The sequence below is a fragment of the Bombina bombina genome, chromosome 9, assembly GCF_027579735.1.
Source record: "Bombina bombina isolate aBomBom1 chromosome 9, aBomBom1.pri, whole genome shotgun sequence".
Taxonomy (NCBI): Eukaryota; Metazoa; Chordata; class Amphibia; order Anura; family Bombinatoridae; genus Bombina; species Bombina bombina.
In genome coordinates, this window is record NC_069507.1 from 137543399 (window position 1) to 137571287 (window position 27889).

Here is a 27889-nt window from a genome sequence, read left to right on the forward strand (position 1 = left end):
TCATTTATTCTATTACTTCAATGTGTACTGCACACACACTCATGCAAGTGAACAGCACTGCCCATCGTTTGCTATTTGCTTGGCCACCTCAAGTTCTGCGGGCTGTTACCATCCATGGTCCAAAGACATCCAAACCAACATGAGTGAAAGGTGGGTGAGTACTTAACCTGTCAGCTGGCAAATCTGACATTTGCTTTTGCTGATGTTTACCTCTTAGTTTACGGCACTGAACACAGCTGTGCAGTGTAGCTGTAATCTATCTTTTTGCTCCTATAATCCAAAGGCCTGCAGCTCTTATGACACCCTCTGTGAAGTGTCTACCTTGGTGCTTAACCTCTGGTAGTGCCTTATGAGCAAAGTAGTGATATGATTGCGAGCAGGTATAATGAGAGGATTCTGTTCTTGACCTCCCAACTTAGCCTTGTTTAAACGTCTTCCAACCCTTAACATGCCATCATTGTCAATGAATGGGTTCAAGTTAGCCATTGGACTGTTTTTTGGAATGTCCCTCTTGTCACGGATACATTTACTTTCTGAGCCAAAGACATCCTGTTGCACACTGCGTATTATGAACAGTTCACTTTCAGCAATATCGTTTGCAGAAAGAAACTTTTGGCACAAATGCCAACCTTGACAGTGAGCATCTGTGGGCTTTGTGTGAAAGCACTGTGCAATATGGACTAACCTTGCAGTGTTGCGTACAAGCCTTGTCCACTTGGAGAAATGTTCAAAGCATTGACAGCCCAAGGCGAGTCTTGGTTCAGTTCTGGTGACAAGGGTTTTTACTTCAGGACAAATCTCTGGATCGTTGTCAGGTTCTGGAAGACTGAAGACATTTCTTCTGGATTATCCAGCAGGAATTCAGGACCTGTTAACCAAGAAGAATTTGCAAAGACACTTGCAGACACCGGCCTGGTGGCATGATCTGCAGGATTAATTTCAGATGGAACATAATGCCATTGTTTGGGATTAGATGATTTCCTGATTCTTTCTACACGGTTGCTGACATAGACATAGAAACGTATAGTCTGGTTGTATATGTAGCCCAGAACAACTTTGCTGTCTGTGTAGAACTTGACGTCATCTATCTGAATGTCTAGCTCCCGCAGAATGAAATCTGCAATTTCTACAACTAGCATGGTCCCACAAAGTTCAACCTGGGAATTGTGTGTTCAGGTTTAGGAGCTAACTTAGCTTTCCCAAACAGAAACCCTTTATGAGTTTGATTAGAAGAGTCTCTTACCTTGAGGTAGGCAACAGCTGTTATGACCTCAGTAGATGCATCTGACTTGTAGCAAGGGAAGCTGGAGTGTAGCAGCATGGTATACGAATTCCATCTAAGGCATGTAGAGATTGTTTTCAGGACTCCCACTTTGAAAGCTTGTCTATTGGTAGTGGAGCATCCCAGTCTTTAATAGTCTCTGAGAGCTGTCTCAATAGGGCTTTGTATGGTGATGGGAGTCACAAATCCCAGTGGATCGTGTATAGGCTGTTCACCACTGACAGAACACAATGTTTGGTAAATGGCTTGTCTGCAGAGCTGACTTGAAAGCCAAAGGTGTCCTTTAATAAGTCCCACCGTAGGCCCAGACTTCTCTGTACAGGTGGAACATCCGTTCCCAGATTTACGTCTTTAAACCCTGTGGCATGGTCGCCAGGTTGAAAGGCCTTCATAACAGCAACACTATTTGAAGCAATCTTGTGTAGTCTGAGGTTAGCCTCAGAAAGCATACTTTGTGTCCATTGGAGCAGATCTATAGCTTCTTCATCTATAGGTAAAGATTTAAGTCCATCATCCACATAGAAGTCTCTCTCAACGAAGTGTCGAGCATCCACACCATACTCCTTTTCTCCATAAATATAGTAGTGCTTCATAAACCGTATGTTGCAACAGCAGGTGAAGGGCTATTTCTGAAAACTTGTACCTTTTTATGAGGTATTCAATCATCTCACTGTCCATGTTGTCACGGTGCCACAGAAACCTTAGGAAGTTCCTATGGTCTTTTTGTACAATGAAGCAATTAAACATTTGTTCAATATCAGCAGTTATGGCAACTGGCTCTCTTCTGAACCTAATAAGTACACCTACAAGGTTGTTGGTTAGGTTAGGACCAGTGAGAAGAACATTGTTCAGGGATACTCCTTGATGCTTGGCACTGGAGTCAAACACTACCCTGATTTGTTTTGGCTTATGTGGATGATGCAATCTGAAGAAAGGCAGGTACCAGCACTCATGGAGTCTTTGAAGTGGTGGAGCTGGCTCGGCATGATCATTGTCAAAGATTCTTTTCATAAAGGCAATGCAATGGTCCTTCATTTCAGGCCTGTTCTTTAGTGTTCGTTGAAGTGAGTTGAATCTGGATAACGCCTGTTCACGATTGTTTAGGAGTTTGACCCTTGCAGCACAAAAGGGTAATGGTGCAACCCAGTTGTTAGACTCGTCCTTGAAGAATTCTTTGTCCATTACTTTGATGAATTCTCTGTCTTCAACTGACAAGGCTATTTTGTTATCACTTATAGTACAAAACACTGTGGTACCCAGATTGTCATCACAAAAGATAGGAGTAACATCAGGTATTTGAATGATGTCAAGAGGCTTCTCCCTTACTTCATAATGGTGAGCGCACTGTTTGAAGTGGGATGCACGACCATTTCCTAATATGTAAGCTTTGAAGGAGTGGATCTCAGATGACGTACGCATTCTATTCAAGCATACATTGCCCACTATCACCCAGCCTAGATCAAGTCTTTGTGCATAAGGGGCATCGTCAGGTCCATCGCACTGCTTGCGTACTTTATGTACTCTGAGAATGTCTCTTCCTAGCAGGACCAAGATTTCAGTATTCATGTCCATTGCCAGAATCTCATCAACAAGGTGCCTTAAGTGAGAATGGTGATATGCAGCCTCTGGAGTAGGAATCTCTTTCGTCTGGTATCTGGTCACACTCGACTAACGTTGGTAGGGGTATGCCATAGTTTCCTTTGTTATGAGAGACCATGAATACATCGGCCCTTCTGTCGAAGGCCTCTACACGACAAGAACAGGTTCTGAGAGTATACGGTGTTGCATGACCCTCTATGCCGAAGATCTCAAAGAATTTAGGCTTATCCAGGGATCTGTTGCTCTGTTCATCTATTATAGCATACATCCTAGCAACTTTCTCAGGTTGATCCTGTGGGTAAATCTTGAATAGGCATATCTTGGCACAGCATTTGTGGTCTAAGCCTTCTCCACAGACTTCTGTGCATGCAGAGAAAAAACACGCGCTGTGACTGGAGCACAAATTTGTTGCTCCCCTCCATGAATTGAGACAGGGGTGGAGGCAGTTAGCTGCTGTGGGTTGTCTGGAAGTGGAGTAGGATGCATAGCTGTAACGTGTCTGTTGCTACTGCATTCTGTGCACTTGATGACAACTTTACAGTCTTTAGCAAAGTGACCATAAGGAGCACAACACCTGTAGCATACTCCAAGTTTCTGGATAATCTCCCTGCGCTCTTATAAAGTCTTTGCCCTAAGCCCACGACATTTCTTAAGATGGCGAGGCTTCCTGTGAATAGGGCACTGACGATTTGTTAAGATATGTTTAGTTGTTTTAGAGAACACTACTACTACAGCTTACTGCTTTATGCAGGACCACTCAGTCTCACACCTTACCTCGGATTCCCACAGATTTAACTTAAGGGAACCCTGATATGCTCATTGATCTGAGGGTCACTACAGCAGGGTAGCTGAGTGAATACGGAACCTTCACGCAACAATAACTGCTTGCAGCAGAAAAGAGAGTAAGTCTTATAGGAATGTAATTTCAACAGTAGTGAAAGAGTTAATTAGTGCAGGTGCCTTGATACACACACAAGCAGTGAAAATAGTTTATGCAGCAGGCTCTAGCAAACACACCGAAATTCACACAGTACTTTGTTATCTAAATAAATCAAGCTGTGGGCATTTTGTAAACCATACTTTGATAATGAATATTAGTTATTTCCAAACTTGTTCAATCAGAGTATAATAAGCTGTGTTTATCTCATGAAACAGATAAAGTTGAAGTTAAAGCAAACAGTTCATTTCAAGCAGAATGGAGGTTAATTGTTATAAAGATTGAAGTATGCTTAGGCAGTCCGTTAATGAGAGATGGTAGCAGTATGAATCTTTGTCACAGTTATTTGTATGCAAGTTGGTAAGTAGCAGTAAAAGTTTAGTGCATGTTTGATATCTGAAGCGAATATGAATCTCCAGCAAGTGAGAGTTTCACAGTTAATATATAGCAAGCATAAGTGTAATGAAGTTGCAGCAATACACACAGTTCATACAATGCAATATATACAGACCGGTATTACAGGAGATGGCAATTGAGCAGAGTAATACTGTTACCAGACAGCAACAAGTCCCAGCGGTATCACAGTGAGCCTGACAGAGAACCGCGGCGGGAGAATGTCGGGCGTGACGTCACACGCTGCAGGGAGTAACTTCAATACAGGAGAGAGACTGAGAAATCTCTGACTGAATAAACGGTGAAAATCTTCAGGCACAAAAGAGCATCTGCAGGTTGATTCAAGTAGGCAGAAACTCAGGGTGAGTTTAGAAAGCAATAAGTTGAAATACAAAGTTGTATAAACGGCTAGGTCTCTTCAGAAGCAGCTTGTCACTGAGCAACAAATTACCAAGCAATGAGTTCTGTTGGGAGGAGCCTTAAATAGGGCTAGTGAGTTCACTTTCTTAAAGGTACAGCGTGAAAAGAGATAAATCCCTGACAGGACACCCCCCCCCAAGGAGCCGCTCCGCGGATCAAGGACCAGGACGATCAGGATTTCTACGATGGAACAAGGAGACAAGACGTGGTGCAGAGACATTAGTGGAAGGCTCCCAAGAGTCCTCCTCAGGACCAAACCCTTTCCAACTGACAAGATATTGAAGTTGATTATGATGGTAACGAGAGTCTAGGATAGACTCAATCTCATACTCCATGCCATCAATAACTGAAGGATCCACCGTGTCATTCTGAGTCGTGTCTCTGATTGTACTGTACGGTTTCAAAAGAGAAACGTGGAATGTGGGATGTATCTTTAGAGAGTCTGGTAGCTTAAGTGTTACAGCATTAACATTGATGACCTTTTGTATTGGATAAGGCCCTAAATATAGAGAAGTGAGTTTTTTAGATGGAACTTGTAACCGTAAATGTTTAGTGCTTAACCAGACTTTGTCGCCAATCTTGTAATCTGGGGGCTTGGATCTACGTAGATCATAATGGTGTTTCTGAACAGCCTGAGCTTCTAGTAAGACTTGTTTCAATGTTGTGAAATTGGTGGCAATGGTGTTAACAAGATCATTAACTATAGGCATGTCGGAATTGTTGATCCGATTTGGGTAATATGAGGGATGAAATCCGTAGTTGATGTAAAATGGTGTCATTTTAGTTGATGAATTTACGGCATTATTATGGGCAAATTCTGCAGTAGCAAGTAGAGAATGCCAGTTATCTTGTTGTTGAGTGCAGTAGCAACGAAGGTACTGCTCTAATGTTTGATTTGTTCTTTTTGTTTGACCATTCGTTTGTGGATGATAAGCGGTACTCAAACGTTTGGTAATGTTAAGAGAGGAGCACAGATGATTCCAAAACCTTGAAGTGAATTGCGTACCTCTATCTGTGGTAATTGTCTGATTGTCTCAGGTAGACCATGTAGTTTTACAATGTGATTCAAAAAAAGTGAAGCAGTTTCTGAAGATGTAGGCAATCCTCTATGTGGTAGGAAATGTGCCATTTTAGAAAATAAGTCCACTACTACTAATATGGTGTTATAATTAGCTGATGAAGGTAGATCAACGATAAAATCCATAGCAATCGCTGCCCAAGGTCTGTCTGGTACTGGTAAAGAGAGAAGGTAACCATAGGGACTCTTATGCTGATGTTTCTTAGTTGTACATACCATACAGGATTCAATATACTGTTTAATAGTATCATGCATCTTGGGCCACCAGTAATTCCTTTTAATCAAATGAGCAGTTCTATGAACTCCAGGATGACCAGCCAACAAGGAGTCGTGGGCAGAGGTAAGTATCTCATTCCTGAGAGAAGGAGGTATATATAACAGAGTGCCATGGTAGTATAAGTTGTCCGAATGTTTTAGTACATCCAAATGATCCAAAGATGAATCATCCTTTAAATGTTCTTCTAAAATGGTTTTAAAATCAGTTGTTAAACAAATAATTCTATCCGGAGGTATGATAGATGAAGGAGAAACCACATCAGTAGGACGAGGGTCTTTTCTAGAAAGAGCATCAGCTTTCATATTTTTGGATCCTGGTCTATAAGTTATAATGTAATCAAAACGAGAAAAGAACAAACTCCATCGAACCTGGCGAGCAGTAAGGGTCTTGTTTGATTTTAAATATTCTAAATTACGGTGATCAGTATAGATGGTGATTGGATATGTTGCACCCTCTAGGAGGTGTCGCCAAAACTCCAAAGCTGATTTGATTGCGAGAAGTTCCTTATCACCAATTCCATAATTAATCTCTGCTGAACTCATAGTTCTAGAATAATAGGAGACAGGATGCAAAGGTTCTTTTTCAGAACGTCTTTGAGATAAAACAGCCCCCACAGCAAACTCAGAAGCATCGACTTCCAGCGTAAATTGACATGTGGGATCTGGAAATTGTAAAATAGGGGCTGAGACAAATTTAGTTTTTAGAATATTAAAGGAATGATCAGCATCTTGATTCCAAACAAACTTAACTTGCTTACGTGTTAGCGTAGTGAGAGGTCTGACAATAAGAGAGAAATCTTTAATGAACTTTCTATAAAAGTTCGCAAAGCCAAGGAATCTTTGAACATCTTTTTTATTACGTGGAATAGGCCAGTTAGTGATAGCTTCCACTTTGCTTGACTCCATTGAAATTCCAGCTGGTGAGATGCAGTAACCAAGGAATGATATGGTGTTTGTATTAAAAATACACTTTTCAAGCTTTGCATAGAGATGGTGTGCCCTTAAACGTGTTAATACTTGTTTGACATGTACAATGTGAGCCTGTAGAGAATTTGAATAAACCAAGATGTCATCCAAGTATACGACAATACAGACATCTAACAAATCATGAAAGACATCATTTATAAAACATTGAAATGTCGCTGGGGCATTGCACAACCCGAAGGGCATTACAGTGTATTCATACAAACCGTATCTAGTACGGAATGCAGTTAACCATTCATCCCCTGCCCTCATCCTAATCAAATTGTAAGCACCTCTGAGGTCAAGTTTAGTAAAAACTGTGGCACCTTGTAAACGTTCAATAAGTTCAGGTATGAGGGGCAGGGGGTATCTGTTCTTTTTTGTGCATTTGTTCAACTGCCTATAATCGATGATAGGCCTAAGACTGCCATCCTTGTTTTTTACAAAGAACATTGCTGCAGCTGCAGAGGAGGTGGAAGGTCTAATAAAGCCTTTTTTCAAGTTATCATCTAAATATTCTTTTAAATGATTTAACTCTGGCTGTGACAACGGATATATATGACCATATGGTATGGAGCTTCCAGGTATAAGATCAATAGGACAGTCATAGTCTCTGTGTGGAGGTAAGGACTCAGCCTCCTTTTTATCAAAAACATCAGCAAATTCACTATAGCATTCTGGTAACTTATGTTCAGTGATATGACAAAGTGTGTGTACCCCAAAACAGGATTGTTTACAGTGATTTGAATAAAAAACTACTGATGCTATGGACCACGATATAGTGGGATTATGCTTTATTAACCAATTCAATCCAAGGATTAGTGGATAAACAGAAGATGGAAGAACATCAAAAGAAATAAGCTCTGTGTGTCCTGAAGGGGTAACCACTTTGAGTGGGATAGTGTGGTGAGTTATGGGACCAGAGCTAAAGAATGAACCGTCAACCAGACGAATAGCTAGTGCAACACTCTTTTTTATTAGTGGAATGTGATTATTAACAACAAAAGTGTTATCAGCAAAATTCCCAGAAGCCCCAGAGTCAATTATGGCCTGAACGTTTATCTTCTGATGGGACCACTGTAAGGAGACATAAATAGATAGATGAGATTTTATGCTGTCAACCAAATTAACTGTATGGTCATTGAATGAAGTCTTACCCTTCTTTTGTCGAATCAGAGAGGGACAGTCCCTAACTGCATGGTTCTTTTCAGCACAGTATAGACATATGTTTAGTAGCTTGCGCCTAGCTTTCTCTTCAGGTCTCAAGGGTCCCCTAATAACTGCAACATCCATGGGTTCTTCTATGGGTCTAGTGATTGCTGTGGAAGGAGTTGAGTGATAATAATTGGGGGTTCTTCTGGTGGTATTCTCTGAATAAGATCTTTCTGACTTCCTTTCCCTAAGTCGACAATCTATGCCAATAGAGAGAGTCATCAAGGCATCCAAGTCCTCTGGAATCACACCCCTTGCCAACTCATCCTTAACTGCATCATTGAGCCCCAGACGGAACTGATTGCGTAGAGCAGGAATATTCCACAGGGTGTCAGGAGCCCATCTTTTGAATTCAGTAATGTAATCTTCTACCATTCTTTTGCCCTGCCTTAAAGACCTAATGGCAGTTTCAGCAGTATTTTTTCTATTGTGATCTTCATATAAGAGAGACATAGCAGAAAAAAAATCTTCTAGGGAATTTAGGATAGGATCATTTTTTTCATAAAAAGCATTGGCCCAAGACCTGGCCTCACCTCTGAGAAATGAAATTACAGTTAGAACTCTAATCCTGTCAGTTGGGTATGACTTAGGTTTCAAAGTAAAAAGCAGAGTGCAGGAATTCCTGAAATCCCTGAACATAGATCTGTCCCCAGAGAACTTTTCAGGTGGACTAACAATGGGTTCTGGGGTTGACTCAACATTAGGAGTTTTGTTAGCAAGATGATCATTAATAATTTTTTTTATATTCTGATTCTCTAGTTGTATATCCCTTAAGCCTTGAATCATGTGATCCATACTCTGAGCTAAAGAACCAACTCTCCTGGACAGTTCACTTACATCCATGATTTTAGCTGTTAGTAGTATTCCTTTTTTAAGGCTTGGTAATATGTTAAGATATGTTTAGTTGTTTTAGAGAACACTACTACTACAGCTTACTGCTTTATGCAGGACCACTCAGTCTCACACCTTACCTTGGATTCCCACAGATTTAACTTAAGGGAACCCTGATATGCTCATTGATCTGAGGGTCACTACAGCAGGGTAGCTGAGTGAATACGGAACCTTCACGCAACAATAACTGCTTGCAGCAGAAAAGAGAGTAAGTCTTATAGGAATGTAATTTCAACAGTAGTGAAAGAGTTAATTAGTGCAGGTGCCTTGATACACACACAAGCAGTGAAAATAATTTATGCAGCAGGCTTTAGCAAACACACCGAAATTCACACAGTACTTTGTTATCTAAATAAATCAAGCTGTGGGCATTTTGTAAACCATACTTTGATAATGAATATTAGTTATTTCCAAACTTGTTCAATCAGAGTATAATAAGCTGTGTTTATCTCATGAAACAGATAAAGTTGAAGTTAAAGCAAACAGTTCATTTCAAGCAGAATGGAGGTTAATTGTTATAAAGATTGAAGTATGCTTAGGCAGTCCGTTAATGAGAGATGGTAGCAGTATGAATCTTTGTCACAGTTATTTGTATGCAAGTTGGTAAGTAGCAGTAAAAGTTTAGTGCATGTTTGATATCTGAAGCGAATATGAATCTCCAGCAAGTGAGAGTTTCACAGTTAATATATAGCAAGCATAAGTGTAATGAAGTTGCAGCAATACACACAGTTCATACAATGCAATATATACAGACCGGTATTACAGGAGATGGCAATTGAGCAGAGTAATACTGTTACCAGACAGCAACAAGTCCCAGCGGTATCACAGTGAGCCTGACAGAGAACCGCGGCGGGAGAATGTCGGGCGTGACGTCACACGCTGCAGGGAGTAACTTCAATACAGGAGAGAGACTGAGAAATCTCTGACTGAATAAACGGTGAAAATCTTCAGGCACAAAAGAGCATCTGCAGGTTGATTCAAGTAGGCAGAAACTCAGGGTGAGTTTAGAAAGCAATAAGTTGAAATACAAAGTTGTATAAACGGCTAGGTCTCTTCAGAAGCAGCTTGTCACTGAGCAACAAATTACCAAGCAATGAGTTCTGTTGGGAGGAGCCTTAAATAGGGCTAGTGAGTTCACTTTCTTAAAGGTACAGCGTGAAAAGAGATAAATCCCTGACACGATTAGGGTCTTTATTTCTTTCACCCGAGTCACTCTGGTGTGCAGGAGAGGATACGGGTGGTGAGATGTCTGTACTTTTAACAGATATTTCTCTATTAAAGTCTCTTTGTTTAGCTGCTGTGTTATCATACCTTGATGATGATGGTGACGATGATGAAGCAGGCAAGTTGGGGTTGCAGAAGCCGAAGCTGGGATAGTTTCTCATCCAGGCTTGATCGCTGATGAACCTGCAAAAATATGAGAATGGAGGAAAAAATACGTTATAGTCTCTTTTGTATCTTGAGCCCTGTTGTGCCCATTTCAGGTTGCATGGCAGTTTAGACATGACTGGATTGACACCATGAGCAGTGTCTAGGTAGCTTAGTCCAAGTAGACAGGGGTCTGTCTTTGCCTACTTTAGCTCCATCAGGAGGTCACTTAGTTCTTGGAGCTTGCGATATTCTTTGTTCCCTATTTTTGGGAACTTTTGCAGTCTCTTGAACAGAGTGCTTTCTATGTCTTCAGAGCTACCATAGGCTTGCTCAAGTCTTACCCATGCAGCAACAAGGCCTGCATCTGGGTGGTCAACATGTACTGTTCTCAGTCTTTTAACACGATCTGCAGATTCTGGCCCCAGCCACTTTATGAGCAAATCGAGTTCCTCCTTGGTTGTAAGGTCGAGATCAGCAATAGCAACCTTGAAGGTTGATATCCAGACCCTGTAGCGTATCATGTATCTGGCGAAGTCAGTCAAGTCTGATTTCTCACTCTTTGATGCCAAAGTAAAGTGAGGAACCCCTTGGGTGTGAAAGTTCTCTGGTAAAGAAGGGTGAAGTTTACCAGGATAAAATTATGTTGCAAGAGCGTTCAACTGTGTTGTAGTCTCTAAGGCTTCTGCTGGCTGTGGCTTGAGATGCGGCTTGTCACTGGAAGTCACCTTGTTGTCAGCGGGAGGTGATGCGGTTTGCTGCATAGATGCACTTGTGTTGTGGATTTGAAGAGGCTCGGGCATTTGGTGCTGAGAGGTCTCTGTGTTGAGTGTCAGAATGATGGTGTTAGTAGGAGGTACAGGAGATGACTCTGTATCATTGCAAATATTATGCTTTAGCACGTATTCACTAGTGCGTTCAACTGGGTCTTCCAGATCTGCTGGGATATGGCAGTCTAAATTAGTACTTTCTCCCATTGCTTGTTCAAGGACTTTCAGCCTTGCTAGGGCCGCTGCTTCTTCCTTTTCCATTTGCAGAACCTTTATTTGGGAATCCACCTCTGCTTGCTGGGCAGTCATTTGTGCTTGAATAGCTTTGCTTTGGGCTTCCATCTCTGCTTCCTTTCTGGTAAAGGAGCTTTGCACTTTTTTTTTATTCTGCATCAGCACAGGCCTCTACCTTGTCACTTAATGTTGAACTTCTGGAGCGAGAGGATCTAGAAGAATGTGCAGTGAGCTTAGTTTATGTGTATCTATGAGATCTGGTCTCCTGCAGTTGAGCAATGCGGAACTCTGCCCTTTCTTTAGCAATTTGTACTAAGAGATCTCTATGTTGGTCCAGTGCATCAGTCCTGGTCAGTTCTGCTGAAGAATCTTCTATATTAGAGTCCTGTAAGAAGGCTGTGTATTTTGCAGACAGCCGCTGGTAGCATTCATACACAGCAGATAGGTGATCTATAGAGTCTCTCATTTCAGTTGGTTGATCAATAAAGTGTGACAAAACTGACATGCATCCCGAAAAATTCTGTCCCATAGGTCTGACAGATTGCTGGAGAACTCATCTCTAGTGGTTTCATTGTTTTCTCTGAGTTTCTGTGTCAGTTTTATTGTACGTTTGGGTTTTACACTCTGTTCGGCAATATCTGCATGATCTGCACGCTGTACGTCTGCGGGTTCGGAGGCATGATGTATCTGCGTTGGTTCAGCCATAAAAGAGTGCTCAGAGCCTTGTCTAGACATTTTTTCAAGTTTTGCAAAAACTTGTACTGTCTCTTTAAGAAGACGAACAGCAGCTTAGACAGGTGGGGGAACACAGTTCAATGCAGAGAAACAGTTTCTCAACATTCACAGATGAAGTGCAGTAAGCTTGTGCGACCATGTGCTTTCACAAGATGGCAGATGGCACTGAGCTTGATTGCAGATTAGGCACGCACATATACATAGCAGGCTGTAGGAATTCTATACAACTTTTGACTATTCTGACTCCGATAGTTGTGATAGTGATCTATCCCTTGCTGAGACCTCTATGCCTGGCCTGTATAAGAAGATACGATCACTGCGGACAATCCTTGTCAGCTGAACTCACCAATACCTCGTCCATCCACAAAGTTGCTTTATTCTGAATATCGGGTTACAGCAGACAATAAGATACAGCAGATGAATGGTTACAGTATTTAAGTGGTCAAAAGTCAATACTGTTCGTAGCTTGCAATGTAGATTAACATGTGTCCTTGTTACATGCAGGCTACATGTGGCCTGTTAGCTGCAGCCATGACACAGGAAAACACAGCCGAACCAGAAGGGCAAAGCAATACACATAGGGGAAAATGCATAATAGGTCTGAGGGAAGGTACCACAGAAAACAGGAGCATTATCAAAAAGGTCACTAGATGGCAGCACAGAATAAACATAGAGTAGCTTTGAGAAAATGGCATAGAAAACTATATAATTTCTTAACTATATCAACATGAATATTAAAAGAGGATATGTCATAATCTATGCCCCACTGGGGCGGCACAGCAGCACTTCCAGGGTGTCGTTTGAAAACTCTCGGTCCCCAGTCCAAAAAGCGGCATGATCCATTACTGGAGACCGGAGTTACAACCCGGTAAAGATCCATTACTGGAGACCGGAGTTACAACCCGGTAAAGATCCATTACTGGAGACCGGAGTTACAACCCGGTAAAGATCCATTACTGGAGACCGGAGTTACAACCCGGTAAAGATCCATTACTGGAGACCGGAGTTACAACCCGGTAAAGATCCATTACTGGAGACCGGAGTTACAACCCGGTAAAGATCCATTACTGGAGACCGGAGTTACAACCCGGTAAAGATCCATTACTGGAGACCGGAGTTACAACCCGGTAAAGATCCATTACTGGAGACCGGAGTTACAACCCGGTAAAGATCCATTACTGGAGACCGGAGTTAAACCCCGGTTCCCAAAGGAGCTCTCCTCCATTAATTATCCCACCTTTTGTACTCCCTAGGGGCTACTGATCCCCAAAAGAGCGGAGCTCTGGGGTAAAGGGCCACTGGAGCGACCAGGGTTAAAGCTAGCGGGTGTTTGGCCTTAATGCGGCCGAATGGCAGTTCCAGGTGCCTGGCTAGCCTAGGAGGGTTTTCCCGATCAGAGATCATCTCTTCTCTGACAAGATACAACACAGCAAAACAACACAAAGCAAGAGTCAGTGAGATCTTGTAAGCCATGAAATGGCCAAATCTGGTGTAAAAGGGAGTTAGCCAGGTAGTAGGGGGGTGGGGGGAAGCCTGGTTGGTCTAGTATCCGTGACAAGATAGATAGATAGATAGATAGATAGATAGATAGATAGATAGATAGATAGATGAGCATAGGCAGATAGAAAGACTGATTGACTGACAAAGACAGATAGATAAAACAGATGGAGTAGATATACACTGCAGATAGATAGATATATAGACTGATTGACAGACAGACAAAGACAAATAAATTAGATAGATAGATAGATAGATAGATAGATAGATAAATAATGTGGTTGGGTGAGATTCCCTAAAAAATGCTTGAATATAAATATAAGAATATTAATACATTTAAAACAAAGGATACAACATGACATCATTTAAAAGGGATACATAACATGGCCATTAATATGCAAATCCCCATAGTTTAATAATTCAGACCAGACAATTAAAAAAAAATTCCTCCAAGTTCTATTGCATCTTTTGCAGCTCTATGTAGCTTTGTTATCATCACACATTATCTTCTCTTTAAAGTGCTTTTCTACTATATTAAGGGTATACACAAGAAGCTATTTAATGTGTCTTTAGTATAACTGGTAGCCACTTTATTTCCCTGTACTATATCGTCATTTCATTCACTTAAAGGGACATTCTACTCCCAGAAATGTTATTGTTTAAAGAGATAGACAATCCCTTGATTACCCATTACCCAGTTTTGCATAACCAACACGGTTTCATTAATATATTTTTTACATTTGTGATTACTTTGTATCTACGCCTCTGCAGACTGCCCCCTTATTTTAGTGCTTTTGACCAACTTGCATTTTAGCCAATCAATAATGAATCATAAATAACTCCACAGGAGTGAGCACATGGTTATCTATACGGAACACATGAACTAGCACTGTCTATCTGTGAAAAACTGTAAAAATGCACTGAGTTACTTTTTATTTGTAAAGTGCCACCATATTCTGCAGCACTTGGCATGTGATCCTGGCAGGAATACGATATTTAAAATGCCGATATTAGACTTGACAATACAAATTAAAAGAGTAGGAGGGGAGACCAGCTCTGAAATACTTTCTTATTATTCAGAATCAAGGATTTAACAACAGGGGTCTTAGAGGCCTCAATTTAGACTAGGCCTGACTAGACTAGGCTCATCTGATCCTGCAGGGGGGCCTTGGCTATACCTAGATCATGTCTGGCCTCTCTGAGTGCCCCTCATTAAAAACACTCACAGTTTAAATAAAGTGTATGGATTTACCCTTACAATATGGCAGCAGGGTTGCCAAGATCGTGCCTAGAGTATTGCTGTACCGAAAAACCTGCTACCATATCTTGAAAGGAAGGCTGCACAAATCTATTTACTCTGCCACAGACTAATCAGGGGGAAGGCTGACTCACATTTACAGAGAAGCAACTCATATTTCTTCTGTGTGCCAGCCGACAACACCCTCTTTCTAGTTACGCCCATGTTCAGACTACCCTATTATATACATTATTCTTTTTAAGTATTGTGATTCTGTATTTCTTTACTTTGCAAACATACAGCCCAGTTACTACTAAATCAGAATAACAATAACATTGCAAAAAATAAAAATCCATATCCATTAGTATCCATACTAATAAAAATACTAATAAAAATATTTCAAATATTCTCCCTCTTTAGGGGCCGATTCATCAAGTTCTGTATGGAGCTGTATACAGTTGTTTCCGCGCGAGCCTTCAGGCTCGCCGGAAACACGAGTTAAGAAGCAGCGGTCTTAAGACAGCTGCTCCTTAACTCGTCCGCTACCTCTGAGGCGGCAGACAGCAATACGATCGGGTTGATTCACACCCCTTGCTAGCGGCCGATTGGCCGCGAATGTGCAGGGGGCGGCAATGCACAAGCATTTCTAGTGAAATGCTTGTGCAATGATAAATGGTAGCGGATCATCTCCGCCCGCACATTGATCATTCTACCCCACAGTCGCCTTTTAGAAAGTAATGACAATGTGTTTTATCAGGGGTCAAGTCCTACGAAAAAATGCATGGGAACTCACCAAGACTTCCACCCCCCTCACTATTAATATTGATTAATATATATATATATATATATATATATATATATATATATATATATATATATATACATACACTGTATTTATGTGTATATAATCTTTACAATTTGGTTATGCAGGGTTGAATGGTTGCCTTTGGGCCTGAGAATCCTCTTCTGTTGCAGAGTCTCACCCACTTAAGGTGCAATAGTACTATTTCTGCTGAGGGGAGCTAATTAACCCCAGAGCAAGCCATAAAGAAATGTAAGCACCATGTGTTACACACATTGCGGGGTGATCACACAGCAGGACCGCTGACAGGCTTGTATTTAGTGTATTGTAGGAAGTGTTACTGCCCATTACTAGAGGATCTCACTATCCCTCTAACCAGACTTAGTTCCTCCTGCAAAAATAGTGAAGGAACTCCGTTCCCATGCGTTCCCGCTCAACTTGACCCCTTCTATTCATCTATTTCAGTGGATTTTACCTTTTATTTATTTTTTGTACTACATTTCTATTTTTTATTATTACACTACATTATTCTTTTTTATTCTTTTTTTACACTTGTGCAGTGTCTTTAACTTACTGTCAGAGCCCTACAAGGAGGAAGCTTTTGCAGGAAGGTTTATCTTAACATGTCATAAAGCTTCTAGGCTAGTGAAAAGACTAGATTTGCTTAAAAAATCTCTACTCTTTTCACACTGGGTGCAGGGTTATACTGAGCATTTCTAAGTGCCAATTTTTCAAGAAAGCTCTTTGCTGATTTTTTACACAATCTGTTTCTTTTTTATGTTTACTGTGTCTCATATTCTCTATTGAGGCCAACAGGCAAATTCTGTAACCTAGGTTTTCTTTATAATGCTGCAAATTGCCTCAATCATCTACTGATTTACAGTAAAACCTAGGTTACAGAATTTGCTTTTTGGCATCTCTAGAGAACATGCAACGCTCAATTTTTATACAAATTAAGAGGTATTTCAATTTTAAAAGGTGTTCAAATTTTTTTCTTTAATTGTTACTAATTTACCCATAAAATGTGTAATCACATATTCAAGGCATTATCTTAAAAGGACAGTGTACTTTAAAATTATTTTTCCCTTAATGTGTTTCCAGATACTTTTTATACCAGCTGCAGAGCATAAAATGTATGAAAATCTGATTATTTGTGTTTGTTTTTGTATATGAAATAGCTGATTTTGTTCTTTGAAAACGCAACTTAAATTAAAATGTGTTGAGTTTGCAGGGAAATCAGATCTCCTTATTGTATCACTTTCTGTACACACTGTATTTTAACCAAAGCCCAATACATAGAGAACAATTAAAAATTGAATACACTCTAACAGGTAAAATGGGTCATTGGAAACAAATTAAAGTGGGGAAAAATGAGGGTACACTGTCCCTTTAATCATAAATGGGGCTGGAGAATCCCAGCATTAGTTACCATCTCAAAAAGAGTTCCAGTGAATTTCAATGTCACCGGTCTCATCAGACAGGGGAGATTGACAGCTCCTGCCCGTGCATTATTGGCTGTGCGCAGTCAGGGTGCGGGATTGCACGAGAGCACAAAATAGCAATTGTGTGTAATGTTAAATTCGGGCAGCGAATTGCTGCCCACCAGAGGAAAGCTAGGGCGGACAGGAGTAATATGTACGCCCCTGTCCACCCTTGATTGATAAATCGAGCCCTATGTGTCTAGCACAAAAAATGTTAAAATGTGTTATCTTACTGAGTTACAAATTAGGGGTCAATTTATCAAGCTGAGGTAGACAGGGGTGCACATACGCGCCCCTGTCTGCCGCAGCTCGTCTCTGGCGGCTAAATTCCTCTGCCGGAATTCAGCATTGCACAAAAATGCAATTTTGTGCTCTTGTATTACGCCGCCCCCTACCCGTGTTCAGCCAGTCACGCGCTGGCAGGAGCTGTCAATCTCCCCGGTGGGACAAGACCGAGGAGATTGAAATTTGCTGCTGCTTGTTAAATATGGACTCCAGGTTCCCTTGTGAGAACCTACAGTCGTAGGGGGTCAAAGGCTAGCGAAAGCCTTTGATAAATCGACCCCTTAGTATTAGTGGACACTGTACAGGGAGTGCAGAATTATTAGGCAAGTTGTATTTTTGAGGATTAATTTTATTATTGAACAACAACCATGTTCTCAATGAACCCAAAAAACTCATTAATATCAAAGCTGAATAGTTTTGGAAGTAGTTTTTAGTTTGTTTTTAGTTTTAGCTATTTTAGGGGGATATCTGTGTGTGCAGGTGACTATTACTGTGCATAATTATTAGGCAACTTAACAAAAAACAAATATATACCCATTTCAATTATTTATTTTTACCAGTGAAACCAATATAACATCTCAACATTCACAAATATACATTTCTGACATTCAAAAACAAAACAAAAACAAATCAGTGACCAATATAGCCACCTTTCTTTGCAAGGACACTCAAAAGCCTGCCATCCATGGATTCTGTCAGTGTTTTGATCTGTTCACCATCAACATTGCGTGCAGCAGCAACCACAGCCTCCCAGACACTGTTCAGAGAGGTGTACTGTTTTCCCTCCTTGTAAATCTCACATTTGATGATGGACCACAGGTTCTCAATGGGGTTCAGATCAGGTGAACAAGGAGGCCATGTCATTAGATTTTCTTCTTTTATACCCTTTCTTGCCAGCCACGCTGTGGAGTACTTGGACGCGTGTGATGGAGCATTGTCCTGCATGAAAATCATGTTTTTCTTGAAGGATGCAGACTTCTTCCTGTACCACTGCTTGAAGAAGGTGTCTTCCAGAAACTGGCAGTAGGACTAGGAGTTGAGCTTGACTCCATCCTCAACCCGAAAAGGCCCCACAAGCTCATCTTTGATGATACCAGCCCAAACCAGTACTCCACCTCCACCTTGCTGGCGTCTGAGTCGGACTGGAGCTCTCTGCCCTTTACCAATCCAGCCACGGGCCCATCCATCTGGCCCATCAAGACTCACTCTCATTTCATCAGTCCATAAAACCTTAGAAAAATCAGTCTTGAGATATTTCTTGGCCCAGTCTTGACATTTCAGCTTGTGTGTCTTGTTCAGTGGTGGTCGTCTTTCAGCCTTTCTTACCTTGGCCATGTCTCTGAGTATTGCACACCTTGTGCTTTTGGGCACTCCAGTGATGTTGCAGCTCTGAAATATGGCCAAACTGGTGGCAAGTGGCATCTTGGCAGCTGCACGCTTGACTTTTCTCAGTTCATGGGCAGTTATTTTGCGCCTTGGTTTTTCCACACGCTTCTTGCGACCCTGTTGACTATTTTGAATGAAACGCTTGATTGTTCGATGATCACGCTTCAGAAGCTTTGCAATTTTAAGAGTGCTGCATCCCTCTGCAAGATATCTCACTATTTTTGACTTTTCTGAGCCTGTCAAGTCCTTCTTTTGACCCATTTTGCCAAAGGAAAGGAAGTTGCCTAATAATTATGCACACCTGATATAGGGTGTTGATGTCCTTAGACCACACCCCTTCTCATTACAGAGATGCACATCACCTAATATCTTTAATTGGTAGTAGGCTTTCGAGCCTATACAGCTTGGAGTAAGACAACATGCATAAAGAGGATGATGTGGTCAAAATACTAATTTGCCTAATAATTCTGCACTCCCTGTAAAATAGGTGTGAATATCATTCAATTCTTACTTCAGAAGAAATACATTAAAATGAAAAAAGTCTTGTTAATGTTATTTTAAATAAAGTAAATTAAACTTGTCTGGTTGACTTGTGACTCTCTGAATACATAAACGTCATTGTACTTAATGAGCCCAGCAATTAGAGATTTTTGTGAGAACAAAAAGTCAATTTTCTAATCACATACACTGATTGAGACATTTATTTTAGCGAAAACATTAATTAATCCTCCTTGTCAGCTACCCAAATTGATTCTACCAACCTTCCAAAATACCAATACGGATCAATAAAATTTAGATTGTGTTTTTAGAAGAATGTTTCAGGAGTCATTATTGTTTGTTTTAAAGGACAATACGTTTAAAACATAAGTTTATTAAAATAATTAAAAAGAGGTAACACAATTAAAAACCCGGGACAAGTGTGATTCCCACATATTGTATGTAGATATGGAAGGGATAACTTTTTACTTTAAAGGGATAGGAAAGCGAAAATTAAACTTGCATGATTTAGAAAGAGCATGTAATTTTAAGACACTTTTAAATGTACTTCTATTTTCAAATGTGCTTCGTTCTCTTGGTATCCCTTATTGAAACAGAATACGCACATATCCTACACTAGTGGGTGCTAGCTGGTGATTGGTTCCTGCACACATTTGTCTTATGTGATTGGCTGACTAGATGTGTTTATCTTGCTGCCAGTAGTGCAATTCTGTTCTTTCAGCAAAGGATAACAAGAGACTAAAGCAAATTTGATAATGAAAGTAAATTTGAAAGTTGTTTAAAATTGTATGTTCTATCCAAATCATGAAAGAAAATGTGGGGGTTTCCCGACCCTTTAATTATTTGACTAAATCATGGATTTTGATAATATTAAAAATAATCCATAAAAGGGACATGAAACCCCCAAAAAATCCGTCATTATTCTGATAAAGAATACAATTTTAAAAAAGTTTCTTATCTACTTCTATTATCAAATTTGATTAGTTCTCATGTTATTCTATGTTGAAGAGATACCTAAGTAGCATGCACATGCCACAGACACTACAAGACAGGAAATAATGCTGCCATCTAGTGCTCTTGCTAATGTATAAAATTTTTGCAAAACTGCTTCTATATAGTGCTGCAGACACGTGCACACTCATGAGCATACCTTCCTGCTTTGCAACAAAGAATAACAAGAAAACTAAGAAAATTTGATAATAGAAGTAAATTGGAAAGTTGTTTAAAATTAGATGCACTATCTAACTCATAAAAGAACATTTTGGGGTTTTATGTCCCTTTAATGAGAACCTCTATATTATAAAGGTAGATTATTATTAGTATCAGTTATTTGTAGAGCGCCAACAGATTTCGCAGCTAATCCACCTATGATTGGATCTGTAGATGTGAGGGAGTATAAAGTGTTTGAACATTAAAGATCAGTGTTAAATTCTACTATGTAGAGTAGATGGTAACAATTATTATCTATAAAAAAAAATAGGTTACAATTTGTTTAGATTAAAATCACTCATGTAACAAATGTACGGAACAACAAAGTAACACTTGTAATTGGACTATTTTACAGCGTGTGTATAGCTGTGCAATATGAGAATGAGTATTGCAGATAATGCTGCTTAATCCAAATAAACTCTGATCTTAAAGGGACATGAAACCCAAACATTTTCTTTCATAATTCAGATAGAGAATGCAATTTTAAACTACTTTCTAATTTACTTCTATTATCTAATTTGTTTCATTCTCTTGGTATCATTTGTTGAAGGAGCAGCAATGCACTACTAGTTTCTGACTGAACACATGGGTGAGCCAATGAAAATTGGTTTATATATGCAGCCACCAATCAACAGCGAGAACCTAGGTGCTGCTCCTGAGCTTACCTAGATAAACCTTTCAGCAAATGATAACAAGAGAAGGAAGCAAAATAAATAATAGAAGTACATTGGAAAGTTGTTTAAAATTGTATTCTCTATCTGAATCATAAAAGAAAAAATGTGGGTTTCATGTCCCTTTAAGCATACAGGCTACAAACGCAGCGTTCCAAATATTGTAAACAAAATTATGGATCACATTAAAGCAAAGTACCTAATTATTAGGAGAAAAACATGGCCCCATTAAAAATTCCCCATAAACCCCTGCGCGTTTCGCCTAACACAACATTATAGTGTATTTTCTGCTAATTTGATTTAAAAAGATTTTACTTTGCATTTTGTATGCAAAAGTATTTTTCTGGCAGCTATTTTATGCACCTTAAATAGATATGTGCATTCAGATCCTCAGTAAGGATCAAATACGGAAGAAGATGGCATTCACTTTTTTTCGGTGCCGGATTTATTCTTGTGAACATTCAACACATCAAGACCTGGATTTGCCCACTCCTGAGCTGTGTTGGCCCTGATTCCTTCGCTGATGGCACTGCACACAGGTATGCAAGGGTGGCCAGCAGTGGTATCTCCAGTAATTGAAAAGATGGCCATTATTAGTAAGAGAGGAACAAGGCATTTTGCAGGCCTGTCAGGGTGTTGTCTGGCTCATCGTGGGTGGGGTCAGTTGTTTCATGGGTATGGCTGTTGAAGCAGGGGGAGGGGCTGATTTGTACTACCCCCCCCCCCCTGCAGAACAAAGTTAAAACTCCTCCCAATGTTGGAAGCAGCAATGAGATTTCCATTATATTATGTTAATTTTTATTATCTGTCAGCACCAAATGTGTGCAAATACATAGTCTTTTTTTATTCCCTATTAAATACTTACATCATTGAATACAGATTTGTGATTTCACTATATTGAGTTGTCTTTTGAAAATGTGTTTTTCCTCAATTTCTTATATTTCTCACCACCACTTAAATGTTCTAATTGTGATGCATCTTTTCTGGAGTGGCTGAGAGTTACCATATGATCAGTCCTAGGTCAGGTAACAGATAAATTAAAAGTATTTTACATTACTTTTTAAGAATTTATGGTAAATACCTTATGCATATCTTGTATTTAGAGAATACTATAAATGTGTGCTAAGAGGAAGTAGTTGGTCTTGATCTTCACAACTATTGCTCTTAATTTCAATAGAGTTATGGTTGGTTTGAGGAAGGGGAACTGAGTCCCTTAAGCACTTTGTTCATATTAAAATAAATAAAGATTTTGTTTGTTCATTTAACCCCTTTGTGCTGGCATGAAAATAAAATCACGCGATCGTCAATGCAATCACATGATTTCAAGGTCGGGTTTGGATCATGGGGGGCTGCCTAAGCTGCTGTAGATGAAGCCCCCCCACCCCCGGCCGATTCTTGATTGCGTCAAAGGAAGAGGCTGCAGGATGCCATATAAGGTAGGTCGTTCCATACCGTTCTAACAGCGTTAAAGCCCAGCACTGTTAGGACGGCATGGAACGTCCTAACGGCGTCTAGGGGATAAAGACCAGTGAGTGTGGATCCATGTTGTTTATATTGGATTACGTTTATTCTTAACAACCTGGCAGCTGACAATTCAGTAAGAGTACAAATCCTTGGGAATTTATGGCAAATATCTTGTATTTAGAGAATGCTATACATGTCAGCCTAGAGAAAGTATTTGGTCTTCATCTTCACAACTATTGCCCTTAATTTGTAAACCGCATTTTAGAAAATATAATTTTAACATATAAAAACAAATAAACCAGTTAATTCTCATTAAACGGAAATTAAAGTTAAAGGGTACCCCACGTTTTTCTTTTGTGTATCATATAGAGCAGTGATTGCTAACCTTGGCACTTTTGATGTTTCGGAACTACATTTCCCATGATGCTCAACTAGACTGAAGAATGCATAAGCATCATGGGAAATGTAGTTTCAAAACATTTGGAGTGCCAAGGTTAGCCATCACTGATATAGAGCATACAGTATTAAACTGATATAGAGCATACGATATTAAACAACTTTCCAATTTACTTCTATCATCACATTTGCTTTATTTTTTTTATATCCTTTATAAGTGCATAACTGGGAACTAACTGAACACATCAGATGAGCTAAAGAGAAAAGGCATATATGTGCAGCCACCAATCAGCAGCTAGCTCCCAGTAGTGCATTGCTGCCCCCTGAGCCAACCTAGGTATGCTTTTAAACAAAAGAATACCAACAGAACAAATCAAATTAGAAAATACAATTCAATTAGAAATGTGTTTATAATGACATGTCCTCAGTAGCGGACCTACTCAAGGGCCCAGACGCAAAAATATTTTATGCCCCCCAAATATAACTCAGTAGTAAGCAATAGTAATAATAAATATGCTGTTCTGGGTAATGATTGTGGATGGATAGATAGATAGATGGAAAAATAGATATATGGAAAGATAGATAGATAGATAGATAGATAGATAGATAGATAGATGGTCCTGCAACCTGCACTATTAAAAGGCTCCCTAGCATTAGGATTATAGACTGTCTGCTATAGGCCCCCAACAGCACTTGCGCCCTGGTGCTACTGCACCTGCTGCACCCGTAGTTCTGCCCCCTGCATGCTCTATCTGAATAATGAAAGTTTAAATTTGTATTTACTGTCCCTTTAAAGGGATAGTAAACCCACATATTTTTTTTCTTTCATGATTCGGATAGAGCAGGCAATTTTAAGCAACTTTCTTATTTACTCCTATTATAAATTTTTCTTCGTTCTCTTGCTATCTTTATTTGAAAAGGCAGGAATGAAAGCTTAGGAGACAGTTTCTCAACCTAAAATGGGCCGGCTCCAAAGCTTTTATTCCTGCCTTTTCAAATAAAGATAACAAGAGAACGAAGAAAAATTGATAATAAAAGTAAATTAGAAAGCTGCTTAAAATTGCATGCTCTATCCGAATCATGAAAGAAAACATTTGGGTTTAGTATCCCTTTAAACTTTAATTATTCAGATATTGCATTCTGTTTTAATATACTTTTTAATTTACTTCTATTAACAAACTTAATATACTCTTGGTATCCTTTTTTGAAAAGCATACACAAATAGGCTCAGGAGCAGCCACGCAGTACTGGGAGCTAGCTCTTTTTTGTGGGCACAATCATATGCCTCATGTAATTAGCTTATCAGATGTGTTCTGCTCATATTGAGTGATAAAACTAGTTAACCCAATGTTAAAGGGATACTAACCCCACATTTTTTTCTTGATTTTCATGATTCAGATAGAGCATGCAATTTCTAGCAACTCTCTAATTTACTCCTATTATCAATTTTTCTTTGTTCTCATGTTATCTTGATTTGAAAAAGCAGTAATGAAAGGTTAGGAGCTGTCCCATTTTTAGTTCAGCACCTGGGTAGCGCTTGCTAATTGGTTTGCTACATTTAGCCACAAATCAGCAAGTGCTATCCAGGTGCTGAACAAAAAATGGTCCGCCTCTAAAGCTTACAGTACTGCTTTTTCAAATCAAGATAGCATGAGAACAAAGAAAAATTGATAATAGGAGTAAATTAGAAAGGTGCTTAAAATCTCATGCTCTATTTGAATCATTAAATAAAAAAAAATTGGGTTTAGTATCCCTTTAAAGAATAATATTCAAAATAAAAACATCAAGCTAAAAAAAAAAAAGATCATAAGATTTGAAAACTGAGTTTCAAGCAAAAACTGAAAATTAAAATATTTAAAAGAAAAATGATATATTCCTACAGAAGGCAATCGTTGTTTGCTACCTTTAATACATTGTTTAACGGGATACTAACCCAAATTTTTTCTTTACTGAATCAGATAGAGCATGCAATTGTAAGCAACTTTCTAATTTACTCCTAATATCATTTTTTCTTCATTCTCATGATATCTTTATTTGAAAAGCAGGAATGTAAACTTAAGAGCCAGCCCATTTTTGGTTCAGCACCTTGGTAGTACTTTCTGATTAGTGGCTAAATGTAGCAAACCAATCAGCAAGCTCTACCCAGGTGCAGAACCAAAAATGGGCCGGCTGCTTACATTACATTCCTGCATTTTCAACTTAAAATAGCAAGAGAACAAAGAAAAATTGATAATAGGAGCAAATTAGAAAGTTGCTTAAAATTGCATGATCTATCTGAATCATGAAAGAAAACATTTGGGTTTAGTATCCCTTTAATGCTGATCATTTTAAACACCAGATCACTAACAGTTATATGTATCTCTCCTTTAAAGGGATATGAGACCCAATTTTTTCTTTCATGATTCAGATAGAGCATGCAATAAATGCATAAATATCAACTTTCTAATTTACTCCTATTATAATTTTTTCTTTATTCTCTTGGTATCTTTATTTGAAAAATAAGAAATGTAAGCTTAGGAGCCAGCCAATTTTTGGTTCAGTACCTAGGTAGCACTTGCTGATTGGTGGCTTCATTTAATGAGACAATAACAAGAGGCATTTATGTGTAGCCAACAATCAGTAGCTAGCTCCCAGTAGTGCATTGCTGCTCCTGAGCCTACTTAGGTGTGCTTTTAAACTAAGGATAACAAGAGAGTATAACAAATTAGATAATAAAAGTTATTAGGAAAGTTGTGTAAAATTGCATGCTCTATCTGAATCATGAAAAAATAATGTTGGGTTTAATGTGCCTTTAATTCCAGTCCTGAGGTCCTCCAACAGGACAGATTTTCATGATATCCAAAAAGAGCACAGGTGAAATAATCAGCTGGTCAGTGAAAGCAGGATGGTAACCATGGTTACTGATCAGATGAATATTTCACCTGTACTCTTATATAGATATCATTAAATCTGGACTGGAGTTGAGAAGCTCTGCTCTAGAACAACATAACATTTTACTTTTGCTCCTTGGTGTCCCTTTAAGAAGACAGGAAATTCCAGGTGTACCCTTTAATTAGCTCTACTTGGGCAGCCAGTTGTATAAACAAAAAAAAGTGAGGAATATAATTATTTATAAAGTTACATTATTTGAACAGACAGCAAAGAGCTCCTCTGTGTGAAAATAAGTATATAATGGTCAGATCTGCAGTTGCTTATTTACAGCTTTGGATAAAAAAAATATTGTATTAAACCATTATGATGGACTTGAGTATTTCTGGCATTAAACAGGTTGCATGTGCTAAGATAACACAGAGCAATCATTATTTATAGAAAATAAAAACTGGTGTCTTCTTATGCCTATAAACTATTTAGAAAAAAACTTAAAAAAAAAAAATCAAGATTAAAAAAACATAAATACCAGCTGCAGCAAAACAGCTACAGGTTGTTTATCTAACCCACACAGGTAAAATCTCAATAAAATGTTTGCATAGGATTATTCATGAGCAGTGGGCAGGGATTTGGTCACCTGACTGAAAAAGGAAACTATTCCTGAATGTGATCGGGCAAGTTTTACTTCTCATATTAAATGAGTATGTGTCTACACTACAGAGAGGAAATTACTGACAGCGTATGGGAATTCCACAATTTACAAACTTCTGTTCACTATTCCAATGCAGCCAAAGTTTAGGAAATCACTGATATTCACATAGAAGACTTCCCCCAGGTTATCTGTATCACCTGGAAATGGAGAAATTCAATAAAATTGCTGCACCGGCTGGTCAGAAACTGAGGTGAGACTTGTTCTCTCTTCAGTGTAATGCTTGATTATTATGCTGCTGTTAAATTGTATATATTTGGGAGAAAAAATAATTAATTTAAAATGGGAATATTTACTAGACACTTGTTATATGTGAAAGGAAAGTAAGAACTTTTAAGGAAGTGGTAAGATAATAATTGATCAGTCATATTTAAATTAGGAAGACTTGTTGCATATAGGAGAAACTAAATCACTGTATCTTTACAAATATATGTTTCAATTGTGTATGTATATATAATATATATATATATATATATATATATATATATAGTGTGTATGTATGTATGTGTATATATATATATATATATATATATATATATATATATAGTATTAGAAGTCTTCCATAGAAGTCATTTATGGATGCAGTGATATATAGTAATAATCTGATAAATGGCAAGTAAGATCAACATATAACAGAAGAAATCATATTACTTTATTTTATTACATTCATTTTAGAGGGTTACAACACAACTATATTGGAATGATAAACTAGTTTGTTTTAAAAAGAAAATAACACTCATATTTTGTACTATTCTTTAAATGTCAGCTAAAATTAATTTGATTTTAATATATATTTATTTGTGAGTGCACATATTACTATTTAGTTTATATTTAGATTTACTATGTCTTATGATGATCTAGTAAACTTATTCTGCATAAATATCAGCAAACACACTCAAAAGTATGTTGTATTTAAAGACCTGTTCTCTTCAGCTGATGTGAAGAATTTAAAATATTATTTAGATTTAAATAGCTTTAATCACAGTTTGGTTTTATTTGCTAAGTAAACAGTTGCTGAGTGACAGGATAATGTATTTAAAGGAACAGAAACAACACTTGCCAGTTATAGTACCTGAAGCATTATGAATACAGCATACAAAGTGCATCTTTGTTACTTGGTTACATACACATTGTAATACTGTGTCTTACTGCCATGCTCAGGCAGCTACAGATCAGCATAATACAATCTACTTTATCTCTTTGTAAATGCTGAAATTGGCATAGCCTG

The 27889-nt window shown here is 38.8% G+C and overlaps 1 protein-coding gene across 7 annotated transcripts in view; it reads left to right on the forward strand.

Moving 5' to 3' along the window:
- BLNK (B cell linker) overlaps positions 1-27889 on the forward strand; it is a 793385-nt gene that overhangs the window by 513753 nt on the left and 251743 nt on the right. For 2 of the 7 annotated variants that reach the window (XM_053692402.1, XM_053692405.1), the window contains exon 1: positions 26664-26854. The exons of the other annotated variants lie outside the window; for them this stretch is intronic. In XM_053692402.1, the coding sequence (XP_053548377.1) occupies positions 26808-26854 (47 nt within the window). In that variant the 5' untranslated portion in view covers positions 26664-26807. Of the gene's footprint in view, positions 1-26663; positions 26855-27889 lie in introns of those variants that run through there. 7 annotated transcript variants of the gene reach the window in all.